Source organism: Dama dama, chromosome 6, assembly GCF_033118175.1.
Source record: "Dama dama isolate Ldn47 chromosome 6, ASM3311817v1, whole genome shotgun sequence".
Taxonomy (NCBI): domain Eukaryota; kingdom Metazoa; phylum Chordata; class Mammalia; order Artiodactyla; family Cervidae; genus Dama; species Dama dama.
Window position 1 is genome coordinate 2225858 of NC_083686.1, and position 15944 is coordinate 2241801.

General features: G+C 59.3%; 2 protein-coding genes across 2 annotated transcripts in view; both read left to right on the plus strand.

The window, feature by feature from the left end:
• The first annotated feature begins 548 nt into the window (after positions 1–548).
• LOC133058579 (uncharacterized) lies at positions 549–3295 on the plus strand. The gene is made up of 4 exons (XM_061145287.1): positions 549–654; positions 940–1008; positions 1110–1234; positions 1715–3295. Exons 1-4 carry the CDS (start codon positions 549–551, stop codon positions 3293–3295), a joined length of 1881 nt encoding a protein of 626 aa, XP_061001270.1.
• Positions 3296–12881: 9586 nt separating this feature from the next.
• Positions 12882–15944, plus strand: part of RGS12 (regulator of G protein signaling 12) — an 89642-nt gene continuing 86579 nt past the window's right edge. Inside the window, exon 1 of the mRNA XM_061145411.1 lies at positions 12882–14735. Coding sequence (XP_061001394.1) covers positions 12882–14735 — 1854 coding nt within the window. The remainder of the gene's footprint in view (positions 14736–15944) is intronic.

Genomic DNA, 15944 nt, shown 5'->3' on the forward strand with positions numbered 1-15944 from the left:
CCAGGCTCACCGTCACGATGCTTGGTGGCCTCGGAGCATCCACATCCCGGGTCACTTGTGTGATCTTGCTGGCTGGCGCCAGAGACCTTCTTTGCCGCGCGTGGGCAGCTTCTAAGGGCAGCTCACCGCCTGGCAGCTGACCTTCCTCGGAGCAGGTGAGGGAGGGGTGAGCAGGGGAGCCTTTCAAAGTGACCTCTCCTCACGTCTGCATGTTCTGTTGGTTTGAAGGGGGCCGCGTGGAGCCTGCCCTCCGGGGAGGGGCCTCCCAAGAGCTGGCGACTGCGGGCAGGATCACTGGGGCCCCTGGGAGGCCTGTGTCTGTGTCCAGCCCGCGGCCTCAGTGACTCATCCCTCCCACAGGCAAGACCCACGCCCCCCACGACTCTGCAGGAGGCTCCCCAGCGGTGGTTCCTTGAGTGCCGCTCCGGGCCTGCCGCTCCTCTCCATCGCAGGCCTGAACTGAGACCGGCGCTCAGCCCTGCCCCTCAGCAGGAAGGCCGCGCTGGGACAGACACGGGATGACCCGGTAGACGCTCCTCAGAAGCGACATGCGGGCGTCCCGGGCACAGCCCCGACGTGCTGGAAGCCCCCGGATCCGGAAGTCCGGGGGCGCTGGCTCCCGCTCCGCCTTCCCGCCTCACGAGGATCGCACACGTCTGCGGTTGAGTTGCTTTCTCAGCCTGCCTCCTGCCAGTAGCATTTGGGGGGGCCGGCCCCCAGGTTTCATTTTGTCCTCCCTATGACTCAGCTCTCGCTGGCCGGGTTTCCACTGACAGTGCTTTCTTGAGACCTTTGGGGGCCTCCTGCGACGCCTCCGTGGTGTTCTCCCCAGCAGACGAGGGCCGTGGCTCCTAGCTCGCTGAGACCAGCCCTCCTGTGCCGTGGCTCCTGCCGGTGAGGGGCAGTGAGCCCACCTTTTACACCTCTCCCCACACGCAGCGTCCTCACCGGGCACCACCCCACCCCCCAGCCCCCAGGGAAAGGACGCTGTCCTGCACAGAGGCGCGGGTGGGCGGTGAGCAGCTGGGACGCCAGGGCCTGTGGGGGGCCGGGGGCAGAAGGGCCGGGATGAGTTCGGAGGCAGCGTGGTGGGAGGGGTGGGCTTGCAGGGGCTGGGGGGCAGCCCGGCCCGCGGGAGCGGCGCGCGCGCGTGAAGCGAGCCGGCAGCTCGGGGTCCCGTCTCTCCGCTGTGACCTGGACTCAGGCTAATGGATTTCAGCTTGAGGCTTTCCGTGTGCGTCGCGTGTGAACGTCCGACCCTGTACACTCCGTGGGTTCCCGGCCTGTGATCTGACACCTCCTGCCGGGGTCGTCCCCTGGATAGGAGCATGTCAGCCTGCTCTGGCCCTTGAGCCTCAGGACATCCCTCAGGGTCCAGGTCAGGACTCGGAAGAGACAGGTGATCTGAGCAGAGAGGCGCCCCCGCGGCCCCCGCAGCTCTCGTTTGGATGTTTGCAGGGACCCTGGGGAGGGGGTCTCCACGACCTGGGGCTGGAGAGAAGCTGCCTTCCTTTGTGTAGGACTGGGGGCTGGGGATGGGCCTGTGTATCAAAACCCAGCGCCCTTTTCAGTCAGCTGTTTTCCTCATGGCAAAGGTCATGTCTGTTCTTTGTAGAAAACTTAGCCTCTGTGGACTGAAGTCATTAAACCTAACACTGAGTCCTGGACGGCTCCGACTCCGCGGGGGCTCCCTGCGCATTTCCTCCGGCTCCAGGGGACCCAGGACCTGGACGCAGAGACCTCCCGCTGCACCCGCACATCCCACACCCCCACATCTTCACACCGGCACATCCCCACACCCGCACATCCCCACACCCGCACATCCGCACACCCGCACATCCCCACACCTGCACATCTGCACACCCGCACATCCCCACACCCGCACATCCCCACACCCGCACATCCCACACCCGCACATCCCACACCCCCACATCCGCACACCCGCACATCCCCACACCCGCACATCCCCACACCCGCACATCCCACACCCGCACATCCCACACCCCCACATCCTCACACCTGCACATCCCCACACCCGCACATCCCCACACCCGCACATCCGCACACCCGCACATCCCACACCCGCACATCCTACACCCCCACAGCCGCACACCCGCACATCCCCACACCCGCACATCCCCACACCTGCATATCCCCACACCCGCACATCTCACACCCGCACATCCCACACCCGCACATCCCACACCCCCACATCTGCACACCCGCACATCCCCACACCTGCATATCCCCACACCCGCACATCTCACACCCGCACATCCCACACCCCCACATCCGCACACCCCCACATCCGCACACCCGCACATCCCACACCCGCACATCCCCACACCCGCACACCTGCACATCCCACACCCGCACATCCCACACCCGCACACCTGCACACCCACACATCCCCACACCCGCACATCCCACACCCGCACATCCCCACACCCGCACATCCCCACACCCCACACCCGCACATCCCCACACCCGCACACCCCACACCCGCACACCTGCACATCCCCACACCCGCACATCCCCACACCCGCACATCCCACACCCGCACACCTGCACACCCACACATCCCCACACCCGCACATCCCACACCTGCACATCCCCACACCCCACACCCGCACATCCCCACACCCACACATCACACACCCGCACATCCCCACACCCGCACATCACACACCCGCACATCCCCACACCCGCACACCCCACACCCGCACACCCCACACCCGCACATCACACACCCGCACATCCCCACACCCGCACACCCCACACCCGCACACCCCACACCCGCACATCCCCACACCCGCACACCCCACACCCGCACACCCCACACCCGCACATCCCCACACCCACACATCACACACCCGCACATCCCCACACCCGCACACCCCACACCCGCACACCCCACACCCGCACATCCCCACACCCGCACATCCCACACCCGCACATCCCCACACCCGCACATCCCCACACCCGCACATCCCACACCCGCACACCTGCACACCCACACATCCCCACACCCGCACATCCCACACCTGCACATCCCCACACCCACACATCCCCACACCCCACACCCGCACATCCCCACACCCGCACACCCCACACCCGCACATCCCCACACCCGCACATCACACACCCGCACATCGCACACCCGCACATCCCCACACCCGCACATCCCACACCCCCACATCCGCACACCTGCACATCCCTGCCTTCTGGGCTGGAGCTGGGCCCTGTGGAGGGCGGGTGGTCTGGGAGGGACATCCAGGGGGGAGGGTACAGGTGAGGCTGGTGTAGGGGTGAGGGGCCCAAGCCATTTGTTGCCCTTGGGGAGCTGCGTGGGGTCCCCTGCTGTCCACCAGGTCCTGTGGCTCGTCAGACGGTGGAAGAGTTCGAGCCTCCACCTGCCCCCCAGGAAAGGTGCTCGGGGGTCTCCATACAGGACATGCCCGCCAGGCCCCCAGCTGCACAGTCAGGGCCCCGACTGGAGCGGCCTGCCGTGCTGTCTCAGCCATTTGGCACAGCCAGAGGGTGGACCCCCAGGACGGGCTCCCCCCACAGATGGGTTCTCCAGGACGGCTCCCCCAGGACGGGCTCCCCCCACAGATGGGTTCCCCAGGACGGGCTCCCCCGGCTGAGCCCATGTCTCTCTTCCTCGTCCTAGAATAGACCTGCCCGGCACAGGCCTCCTACGAGTTTGTGGGGTGGACGTGGGGTGGACCTGGGCAGACGTCTGTCAGTAGAGCTATTTTAGTACCTCTGGTGTTCAGGGGAGGGGTGAAACTCTGCACTCAGGAGATGCTACCTGACCAGAGGGCCTTTTAAGAAGAGTCCTTCCTTCTTTGCTGCAGAGGCTGAGAAGTCCTTTGGGGTGGGGGTGGGGAGCCCGGCTGTGGCCGCCGGCCAGAGAGTGGAGGGTGGGTCTGGGGGCCCTGCCTGCAGCACGCCTGGCTGGCTGGCTGGCTGGCAGATTCAGTCTGCCTCTGCCGGCGTGTGCGTGGGGCCCAGGCCCAGCCCTGCTGAGAGGGCCTCTGCTCCTGGCGGGGCCTGCCCTGCCGGCCGGTGCAGTGGACGCAGACTCACACGCCTCCCTGTGCTTGACCATCACACTCAGGTGGCCGTGGTGCACACCCGCCTTCTCTGACCAGCCCCACCTGTTACAGCTGCCACAGGTGGAAGTCCTGGCGGGGGGCGCTGATAGCACAGCTGACTCACTCAGAGCCTCGGCGCGTCCCGGCCTGAGCACCCAGCCGCGGCCTCCATGTGCCTGCTGCCCCGCGTGCGGGGGCCCAGCGCCTGGGGGGCTGGGCTCTGCTGTCCTCGGACACCTGCTGGCAGGTTCTCGTCCTTCGCGCAAGACCTTTCTCTCTGAAGGTTTGGGGGGGCTTTTTCACTTATCCTGCTTAGTGCTTGATGGGCCCTTTGAATTGGAAGATTCTTGTCTGTCTGTTCCTCTGGGAACTGGTCAATTAATTTTTGGACCAACTAGGCAAGCAGGTGTTATTGGGCAAACTTTGATCACCACTAACGAATTCAGTCAGTACCTCCATCCACCCACTCTGCACCCTCTGCTCACCCATCCTCCGATCCCCTGTCTGTCCACCCACCTATGCATCCATTCCTCCGTCCCCTGTCCATCCCTGTAGCCACACATCCATTTATTCATGTCTCCCCATCATCCTCTCATCCTCCACCCATTCCTGCATCCGTCACATGTCCATTTATTCATCCGTCTCCCCATCATCCTCTCATCCCCCGTCCATCCCTGTATCCACACATCCATTTATTCATCCGTCTCCCCATCATCCTCTCATCCTCCACTTGTTCCTCCCTCCCCCGTCCGTCACACGTCCACATATTCTTCCATTCTGCCATCAATCCTCCCATCCGTTCTTCCCCATCCATTCCCCCGTCCTCCCCAGCCATCCATGTATCCCTACATTCTCCCATCCACCTCCCCACTCCCCATCCGCCCTTCCCTCCACCCGTCCACCCGTAACTCGAGCGGTGTTCCCGGGCACTGTGGTAACCAGCTGCTTGTGCAGAAGCAGCCTGTTGCGGACACTCCTGGAGATTTGGTGTAAGCTGTGGCTTGGCACTTGTAATGAAGCGCCAAGCTTGTCTCTGTCTGAAAGACCTGAGTGTGATGGCCTGTGTTTCCTGAGTTTGCGGGGTGCGGGGCTGAGGGGTCTTCTCTTTCTTTTAACTACTATAGGATTCCTCTGCTATTTCTTCCAGTTTCTTCCTCTCCTTTCCCACTTTTTTCTTTTTTTAAAGTCAAATGAGGTCAAACATCCCACCAAATGCTAAAGCCTGGCTTTGATTTCAGCTCCCTCTAAGGTTCTCCAGGGATAATTTTGTGTTTCCATGTAATCTACAATTTAAGTCATCCGACCCCAAACACACACTGCACATTTGGGAAACCCTTCCAGGCTGCCTCATGGGCAGCAGTGACAGACCAGCCCAGAGGCTTGTCGCTGAGCTCATCCTCTGCTTCCCTCCCCAGTTGCCCCTGGACCCACCCTCTCGGCCTCTCCCTCTCCCGCGGTGGGTGCCCCGCTCCGCTGTGGACACGGCCCTGGACTGTCCTCCTGCCCCGGTTATTTGTGGGTTTTTGCAGACTCTGTTTGCACAGTTGTTCCTTGTTTGTGATAGCCTTTGCTTGAGGCTGCATCTTTTTTGTTTTGCTTTTTGCAGGGCAAATTACTTATTTAGTCAAAGTATAGTTGATGTACAAAATCGTATAAGTTACAGGTGTACAATATAGTGAGTCACAATTTTAAAGGTTGTACTCCATTTATAGTTATTATAAAACACTGGTTGTATTCCCTGTACTGTACAACATATCCTTGTATTTTATTTTATATGTAATAGTTTGTACCTCCTAACCCTCCCCCTCTGTGTTGCCCCTTCCCATTCCTCTCCTCACTAATAACCACCGTTTTGTTCTCTGTGTCTGTGAGTCTGCTTTTTTGTTATAATCACTGGCTATTGTATTTTTTGGATTCCCCATATAGTGATATTATAATACAAATGGTATCCACATGTAAGTGATAAGTATTTGTCTTTCTCTAACTTATTTCACTTACATAACACCCTCCAAGTGCATCCATGTTGTTGCAAATGGCAAGATTTCACTCTTTGTTAATGACAGTAGTATATTCCATTGCATGTGTTTACCACATCTTCCTTATCTGTTTGTCTGTTGTTGGACACTTAGTTTGCTTCCATGTTCTGGCTATTGTAAATAATGCTGCTATGAACATTGGGGTGCATGTATCTTTTTGAGTTAGTGTTGTTTTGGGGGGTATATACTCAAGAGTGGGATTCCTAGATCATATGATAGTTTAATTTTTAGGTTTTTGAGCAGCCTCCATACTGTTTTCCACATGACTGCACCAATTTACATCCTGACCAACAATGTGTGAGGTTTCCCTTTTCTCCACATCTTCGCCAACATTTGTTATTCGTGTTCTTTTTTTATGATGGCCATTCTGACAGGTGTGAGGTGGTATCTCATTGTGGTTTTGATTTGCATTTCCCTAATGACTAGCAATGTTCAGCATCTTTTCATGTGCCTGTTGGCCATCTGCACTTCTTCTTTGGAAAAATGTCTATTCAGGTCTTCTACCCACTTTTTTAATCAGTTTTTTTTTTGGTGTTAAGTTGTATTAGCTGTTTGTATATTTTGGATAATAACCCCTCACTGGTCATATCATTTGCAAATATTTCCTCTCATTCAATAGGTTCTTTTCATTTTGTTGATAGTTTCCTTTGCTGTGCAAAAGCTTCTAAATTTAATTAGGCTCCATTTTTTTGTTTTTTATTTCCTTTGCTAAGGAAACGGATTAAAAATATCACTATGATTTATGTCAAAGAGTGTTCTGCCTATGTTTTCATGTAGGAGTGTTGCGGTTTCTGGCCTTACATTTAGGGTTTTAATCCTTTTTGAGTTTATTTTTGTATGTGGTGTTAGAGAATGCTCTAATTTCTCCAGTTATCGCAGCCCTGCTGCGGGGACTCTGTTCCCCGCTGTGCGTGCGTTTCCCCCTTTGCTGTAGGTCAGTGGACCGTGAGTGTGTGCGGCTCCATCTGGGCTCACTGACCTGCCCCACTGACCTGCCCCACTGACCTGCACGTCAGTTCCTGGGCCGGCTCCGTGCTGTTTTGGTTCCTGTAGCTTTGTCGTATAGTCTGAAGTCAGGGAGTGTGAGTCCTCCAGCTCTGTTCTTCTTTCTCAAGATTGTTTTGGGTATTCAGGGTCTTTTGTGTTTCAATAGAAAATTTAAACTTGTTTTATTTCTGTGAAAAATGCCTTTGGCATTTTTACAGGGATTGCATTGAAACTATAGATTACTTTGTGTAGAGTGGACATTTTAACAGTGTTAATTCTTCCAGTCTGTGAACATGATATATATTTCCATCTGTTTGTGTTGTCTTCCATTTCTTTCATTGGTGTCTTATAGTTTTCTGAGTACAGATCTTTTACAAACTCCTTAGGTAGGTTTATTCATAACTATTTTATTCCTTCTGATGTGATAGTAAATGCAATTGTTTCCTTAGTTTCTCTTTCTGATAGTTCATTGTTAGTGAATAGAAATGCAATAGGTTTCTGTGTATTAATTTTGTATTCTGCAACTTTATCAAATTCAGTGATGAGCTCTAGTAGTTTTCTGGTGGTGTCTTTAGAATATTCTCAGTATAGTATCATATCATCTGCAAAGTTTTACTTCTTCCTTTCCAGTTTGGATTCCTTTTATTTCTTTTTCTTCTCTGATTGCTGTGGCTAGGACTTCCAAGACTATGTTGAATAAAAGAGGTGAGAGTGGGCATCCTTGCCTTGCTCCTGATCTTAGAGGGAATGCTTTCAGCTTTTCACCACTGAGTACAATCTTAGCTGTGAGTTTGTCATATATGACCTTTATTATGTTGAGGTAGGTTCTCTATGCCTACTTTCTGGAGAGTTTTTTTTTTTTTTTAATCATAAATGGATGTTGAATTTTGTCAGAAGCTTTTTCTGTGTCTATTGAGATGATCATATTGTTTTTATTTTTCAATTTGTTAAGGTGGTCTACCACAATGATTGATTTGCAGATACTGAAAAATCTTTGCATCCCTGGGGTAAATCCCACTTGATCATGGTGTACGATCTCTTTTAATGTGTTGTTGGATTCAGTTTGCTAATATTTTGTTGAGGACTTTTGCAGCTATATTCACCAGTGATATTGGCCTTTACTTTTTTATTCTTGTGATATATTTGTCTGGTTTGGGCGGTGCTGGCTTCATAGAATGAATTCAGAAGTGTTCCTTCCTCTGCAGTTGAAAATGCACCTGTGTGAATCTCACGTGTCCTGATCGGGGTCTCGAGAGTCTGGGAGCCCCCACTTGTGTTGGCCACCCCCCCGCCCCCCACTATGTGACTGAGGAGATGGCGGGCCAGTCGCGGAGGGTGGTCTGGGGAAGAGGGTTTGTTTTGACTTTTGAGTTTGTGGTGCCCTTGAGCTTGCCCAGGAGTTGCGGGTGTTGCTCAGAGGCTGGGAGGCCCTGCTCGGGGTGGGTGTGGTTGCCGGGGGAGGGAGAGACGCCACGTGGCGGAGCCTGGGGGACACGCACGTGCTGAATCTGCTGAGCGGCTGGGGGCGAGGACCGCGCGGAGCCGGGCCAGCTTGCGTGGTCCTCGGTGGCCAGCGTGAGAGGTCTTCGGAGGCACCAAGGCCTGGGCCCCCAGTGCGGGCGAGCCCTTAAGAAGCTGCCCGGGGGAGCGGCAGCGCAGCCTGGGGAAGGAGGCCTCTGCTCCTTCCCTGTTTAGGGAGGTTTGCGTATCTTCAGACCCCGGCAGGTGGGGTCCGCCCCCCACCCCGAGGTGCTGGGGACGGTGTTGATGGTCCAGGGGAGATGCTGGCCTGGTGAGGGGGGGAGGGTGTGCACTGCTGGGGGAGGGCTGGTCAGGGAGGGGTGGGCGGGTGGTGTTTGTCTTCTCCGTAACAAGAGATAGGCCGTAACAGAAGAGATAGGCCGCAGGGTGGAGAGAGCTGGGCCCCTGGGTGGGTTTGGGTGGTCGTGAATGGCTGGGGGAGAGTGTCGGGGTTGACAGGGGTGCTGAGGGCCCTGGGGCTGCGAGTGACTTTGGAGAAGGGTGGAGAACATGGGGGGCAGGAGCATTCCCGGGCTGACGCCCGGTGGACTGAAGTGGATGCGGCGGGCAGGGCAGCAGGAGCGGCTGTGGGTGGGAGAAGTGGGGCGGCCAGGGGAGCCCTGCAGCGGGATCTCCAGGGTGAAGGGTCAGTGTGAGGCCAAGGAGGAGCGGGTGGACACGCGTGACCTTGAGAGGGGCTGCTGGCACGAGGAGAGGCGTGGAGAAGGCCCAGGGTGGGGCATCAGGGGGACGAAGGTGCCGGGGACAAGAGACAGTGAGGCGGGGTGGGGGCGATGGCCTGGAGGGCACGCGGGGTGACCAAGGACCGCCGGGGGCCTGGGCGGGCAGGTGGGTGTAGGGGCATAGTCGTGTTTGGGCATCGGTGTGCAGAGAGAGGCGACAGGCGGCTGAGAGCTCGGGAAACGGGGCGCTTAGAAGAGACTTCAGAGGGCGGTCAGGCCGCAGGGTTGCCTACCTGGATGCTTTGTGTTCAGAGAGGAAGCGGGTCCTCAGGGAGAGGGAACAGGGACAGGGAGCTGGCAGCAGCTATCCACAGGGAGCGTGGGTCCCCTGGGAGCTGCCGGCAGGGCTGCAGACACCCCCAGAAGCTGCTGCTATCGGGGCCTCTGGTTCCTCGTCCCCTGCCCAGGGCTCTTTGCAGGAAGGGACCTTCCCTCCCGACAGCCCTGTGTCTGGCCCCGTCCAGCGCGTGGCAGGCTCCTGGCAACCCCGATGAACGTGTGACGGGCCTTGCTGACACCGGCGGCGGTGAGTCGGGGCAGGCTGTGGAAAAGGGGCCCCTCAAGGTGAAGGCTGGGTGAAGGCGCTGCTGGAGGGTGGCGGTGCGCGGCCGGAAGTGGCCCCGATGAGTGCGGCCACCCACGGTCCTCCCAGGGCTTCAGGCCCTGCGGCTGGGGAGGCAGTGCGCTGGCTGGCCATGGAGCAGGGCTGCAATGGACTGGGGGATGAGGCGGCCGGGGCGCAGGGCGGTCAGCGTGCCTCTGGGGGGTGTGTGTGTGTGTGTGTGTGTGTGTGTCCCCGAGGGGTGTCTGGGGGAGGCGGTGCCTGGCGGGTGTTGGTGTCAGCAGCCAGGGTGGTGGCTGGTGCTCCCCGCTGGGAAAGGCTGGTGTTGGGGGTGGGTGTGAGGGGCAGGGCCCTGCTGGTGGTCCCCTCCCAGCACCGCTCCGCTTCCTTAGGAAGCCCTTTGTGTGGGGAGGGGACCTAGAGCAGCAGGTTCAAGCCCGCCTCCGATGCTGAGCAGCTCCGCAGCTGAAGACAGGTTACTTCTTTGTGCCTCTGTTCCCTCATCTGCAAAATGGGGATAACAATCGTCACCGACCTAATAGTGACATCTTACACACACGCCTTCCCAAGTGTGAAGTCCCCAGAACAGCGCCGCCAGGAGTCCAGAATCAGTGCCACTGGGTGGGAGGGGGGGTGGAGCGCAGCCCGTGTGGGGGAGGGGCTGCCCCCTCCCAGAGGCCCCTGGGGGCCCACACCCCACCTTCCAGGCCCAGCGCTCTGCTCTCTGCTGCCCTCACCAAGGCCTCTCTCTGACTCCCAGCTCCTGCCTCCCTCTGACGAGGACCCTGTGGTCACATGCTCCCCCCCACCCAGACCCTGTGCATCCAGGGGGACCTCCCTCCCGGGACCCTTCCCCTCATCACATCTGCAGGGTCCCCTCGGCCTTGTGAGTTGACAGGTTCCAGGGATCTGGACATGGGTGGCTCTGGGGCGTGTTTCAGCCCACACCCCTGTAGGAGATCCAGTGGGAAGAGTGAAGGACAGTGCATGGTACACTCTGATACACACATTTTTACTGATGGATGTTAATTCCAGTCATCATATTTAAGTGACTAATTTGGCATCACTTAGATATTAAATAATATGGTCATTTAGGGCTTCCCTCATAGCTCAGTAGGTAAAGAATCTGCCTGCAATGCAGGTGACCCCGCTTCGATCCCTGCGTCAGGAAGATCCGCTGGAGAAGGGATAGGCTACCCACTCCAGTATTCTTGGGCTTCCCTTGTGGCTCAGCTGGTAAAGAATTCACCTGCAATGCAAGAGAGCTGGGTTCGATTCCTGGGTTGGGAAGATCCCCAGAGAAGGCAAAGGCTATCCACTCCAGTATTCTGGCCTGGAGAATTCCATGAACTGTATGTATAGTCCATGGGGTCCCAAAGAGTTGGACACGACTGAGCGACTTTCACTTTCACTTTAGAAATAAATTACTCTTTGTTCATCATAAAACAATTAAACACACACCCTGCAGACCGCTGTCCCGTCGTCCTTGAAGCTGCGCCTGTGGCTGTGTGATGACAGGCTTCCCGTGCTGCCCAGCTCTCGCCCTGTTTGGTGTGGATGTGTCAGTTACTCTGCGTTAGGCTCATGTTACTGGAAGCTGTTTCCCAAGACCTGAGAATTTCTCCTGACAATGTTAATTGTTTAAAAAACATACACTCTTTAAGAAAACATGTTCTATCACATCCTGGATCTTCACAGTATAATCTACTCAGTGTGCTGCTTTTGGAAGTGATCTTTAAAGGGTTTTGTGAGGAGAGCGGTCCTCCCAGCGGGCCTGACTGCTGTCCTCCGAGAGGCCCACGTGCGGGGCTGGCCCTGGGCTGGCGTCCAGGAGCTGGGGTGTCGGCAGGGCCCCCAGCACCCCCACCGATGGGGGCTCCCCGTGCCTCCCTGCTGTGTCTGCGCTCACACCCTTCTCCCTGGGGCTGGATTGAGTGCCTGCCCCGCAGAGGGGCCCTCGGGGCCGGCCCCCAGTAAGAACCCCAGCTGAGTCTGTGACGGGCTTCCCTGGGGACACGTGTCTCTCTGGGTCCATGTGTGTCCTCGGGACGGGGTTCTGGAAGCTGGCACCCGTCTCCCCTGGACCCCACCCCCCTCCCCCACTGGACCTTCTCCCATCACTAGTTCTGCTTCGCAGCTTCTCGCTGGGATGGATCAGAGCCAAGAGGACGAATGTGCCGAGTCCTGCCTGTCCTGCTGGAACCCGGGGTGGCCTTGGGGACCCCGACCCGGGTTTGTTTCTGCTGACAACCAGTTCTTTTCACTGTGCAGTCGTCCCCCTGGGACAGTTAAGTACAGATTCTTGCTCTGCTCGCTTCTCTCGTCCGTTCCGCGGGGTGGCCTCCATCCCGCAGGGCTTTTTTCAGGCCGGTGTGTTCTCTCCACACCAGGCCTTGTTCAACATCAATGACTGCAGAGAGGGCGGGGGACGTGAGGGAAAACCAGCCGACACCCCTCCCGGGGGGCGGACTTGGTGTGGACGGCAGTGGTGATCAAAGACAGGCTGGACTAGGGACGCCGCTCCGCCCTGGGCTCTGCAGCACACCCCCGGGGCGGGGCCGGGGCCCGCAGGAGAGCCGGGGGTCCGGGGCGCGCCTCTCGGCGTCCAGACCCGAGGGGGCAGCTTCTGCTGGAGTCCTGTCCTCCTCAGACCCGGGGTGGGGCGGGCCGAGGTGGGGGTCGGAAGGCCCCTGAAGGGGGCCCCTTGGGCTGCACAGCGACCGCGCCCCTTCTGCGCGTTGACCCTGCGGCGGCTGCGCTGTGAGCTATGCCATCGTGTTTAAGCAAGCACGCCGCGCAGGGTGCGATCTTCAACAACCAGCTCTCTCTTCTTCCTCCGCAGGGCGCCCCTCCGAGGACACCGGGCTGGCTGCCGGCAGCCTCGCGCCATGGGCCGGCCGGCGGGGTGAGCGATGCACGGGGCGCGGCGGACATGTTCCGAGCGGGGGACCCGGCGCCCGCGCGCCTGCGCAGCGTGGAGGTGGCCCGGGGCCGGGCCGGCTACGGCTTCACGCTCTCAGGCCAGGCGCCCTGCGTGCTCAGCTGCGTCCTCAGGGGCAGCCCCGCCGACCTCGTGGGCCTCCGCGCTGGCGACCAGATCCTCACCGTCAACGAGATCAACGTGAAGAAGGCGTCCCACGAAGACGTGGTGAAGCTAATCGGGAAGTGCTCTGGGGTCCTGCACATGGTGATCGCGGAGGGCGGCGGCCACCTGGAGTCCTGCTCCAGTGACGAAGAGGTTGGCTTTTATGAAGGAAAAGGGTGGCTGAAGCCCAAACTCGACTCTAAGGCCTTAGGAATAAACAGGGCAGAGCGAGTCGTTGAGGAAATGCAGTCAGGAGGAATTTTCAACATGATCTTTGAAAACCCTGGCCTTCGAGCCAGCAGCTCGGAGCCCCTGAAGCTGAAACAGAGGTCGCTTTCAGAGTCGGCCACCGGCCGGTGTGACCTTGCACACGAGAGTGCAAGTAATCCACATCCCAGCCTGCCTTCTAAGGAGGAGACGCCCAAAGCGGGGAACCACGGTTCTGCTTTCAGCGCGGGGCTGGAGGCTCCTGAGGACTTTGGGCTGGATGCAAGCATTCTCAACGTGGCCATGGTCGTGGGCTACCTGGGCTCCATCGAGCTGCCGTCCACCGGCTGCAGCCTGGAGTCGGACAGTGTGCAGGCCATCCGGGGCTGCCTGCGGCGCCTTCGGGCTGAGCAGAAGATCCACTCGCTGGTGACCATGAAGGTCATGCATGACTGCGTGCAGCTGTGCACGGACAAGGCGGCCGTGCTGGCCCGCTACCCGGCCGAGAGGCTGGCCTTCAGCGCCGTGTGCCCGGACGACAGGCGGTTTTTCGGGCTGGTGACCATGCAGGCCGGTGATGATGGGAGCCTGGCGCAGGAGGAGGACGGCGTCCTGCGGACGTCCTGCCACGTGTTCATGGTGGACCCCGACCTGTTCAGCCACAAGATCCATCAGGGCATCGCCCGGCGCTTCGGGTTTGAGTGCACGGCTGACCCCGACACCAACGGCTGCCTGGAGTTCCCCGCGTCCTCGCTGCCCGTGCTGCAGTTCATCTCGGTGCTCTACCGGGACATGGGCGAGCTGATCGAGGGCGTGCGGGCCCGGGCCTTCGCTGACGGGGACGCCGACGCCCACCAGAACACCAGCACGAGCAGCAACAGCGATAGTGGCATCGGGAACTTCAGCCCTGAGGACAGGAGCAGCCGCGTGCTCGTGGTGGACCTGGGCGCCGCCTCCAGCAGGCACGGCCCTGGCGGCGGCGCCTGGGAGGGTGCGGGCGGGAGGGGCCCCCAGCCCTGGGCCGCCCCCTGGAACGGGGCCTTCTGCCTCGACCCTGAGGGGGCCCCGTTTGAGGCTGCCCCGCAGGCTGACAGGTGCTGGGACCTCGGCAAGCACCTGGGGCCCGCTCCGCACACGGAGGGCCCCCCGGCCCCCCTGAGGTGTCCGGCCCCGCCTTCCCGGAGGGGCGCCGCGGGCCCTGGCGGTGGCTCCGGCCAGCGGTGGCTCCCAGTCCACGTGCTGCAGGAGTGGCAGTGCGGGCACATCAGCGACCAGGAGTCTTACACTGACTCCACGGACGGCTGGTCCAGCATCAACTGCGGCACGCTGCCCCCGCCCATGAGCAAGATTCCCGCCGACCGCTACCGCGTGGAGGGCAGCCCGGCCCAGCCCCCGCCCAGCACCCAGCGGAGGGACTGGGCCAGGAAGGCCCTCGGCGTGCAGAACATCTTCGGCCCCCATCGAAGTGTTAGGAAGACCAAGGAAGACAAAAAGGTGAGCCTGGAGGGAGGGCTGGGGAGGCGAGCGTGGTTCCTGACTCGGTCAGTTACCGATGGACGCTGGCACCTGCGTGGCTTGCTCCCCCGTGCCCGCTTCCTCCCGCCTGCCCCGGGTGGCCTCTGGTGGCCTCAGGGCACCTCCCTCAGGTTCAGCCAGGCTCTGGGTGGGGCCCAGGTGGGACCGGTGGCGGTGGAGGGGCAGTGAGCACCTGGTCGGGGTAAGGCCCTCCTCCCCGCTTCCCACCCTTTCCTGCTGCAGCGGGTGACACGGGGGCAAATTCTGGATGCTCAGCCTATTCCCTTCGGACGGGGAGCTTCCCCGAGGTGTTTCCTCCACCCAGGAGGTGCTGCTACGAGAAAACACCAGCTGAAGTTGGCTGCAGACAGCTCGGGACAGGCTTGGAATACACAGTCCAAGTGTGAGTCCCTTAGTCATGTCCAACTCTGCGACCCCATGGACTGTAGCCCGCCAGGCTCCTCTGTCCATGAGATTTCCTAGGCAAGAATACTGGAGTGGGCTACCATTTCCTCCTCCAGGGGTCTTTCCAACCCAGGGATCAAACCTGCCAAAATTGGCAGGCGGGTTCTGTACCATCTGAGCCAGACCGGGCCCCCAGCAGGTGCTGGCGGGAGGGCTGAGACATGGGGTGCCGGCTGGAACAAGGGGGGCTGGCTTGCAGCTCAGATGGTTTGAGAGGAACTGTTCTCAGAGAACCTTTGTGATTTAAAGTGCCTTTTCTGTGTTTGTTCTCACCTTTGTTCCCAGAAGCTGAAAATAAATCCCGGGAGAAGCCCCAGAAGGGGTTGGCTGGTCGGGTGGGGGCAGAGTAGAGGAGGGGCTGGGCTGTGGAGTCTGAGGCTGTCCTGCTCGCGACCCGACCCCTTCCCAGGTCCGGTGGGATACACTTGAAAGAACACTTAGAGACAGAGGAGAGTCTCTCAGGGTTTTCCCTCCCACGATGACCGGGTGACCCTCTGCTGTGTCTGAGCACAGACCTGTGCTTCCGTAAACACAGCTGTGATCACAGGGCCTGACCGGGGTCTCCTTCCCACCTGCTCCCGCTGGGCCACCTGCGGCGTGGATGGGTGGGCGGCAGCTTCCGCCTGGGCTTCCCTGTTGGGTCGGGGGGTGCTGGGGAGGGGAGGCCCCGGAAGGTGGCCAAAGCGTTATCTGAAGTACAGGTGTTGGCCCTCTCTCTGAGTA

Coding starts and splice junctions, on each gene's coding strand:
- LOC133058579 (XM_061145287.1), top strand. CDS start 549: ATGCGGGCGTCCCGGGCACAGCCCCGACGTGCTGGAAGCCCCCGGATC. Junction 655..939: donor GCCTCACGAGGATCGCACAC/GTCTGCGGTTGA, acceptor CCCCACACGCAG/CGTCCTCACCGGGCACCACC. Junction 1,235..1,714: donor TTCAGCTTGAGGCTTTCCGT/GTGCGTCGCGTG, acceptor CTCCGGCTCCAG/GGGACCCAGGACCTGGACGC.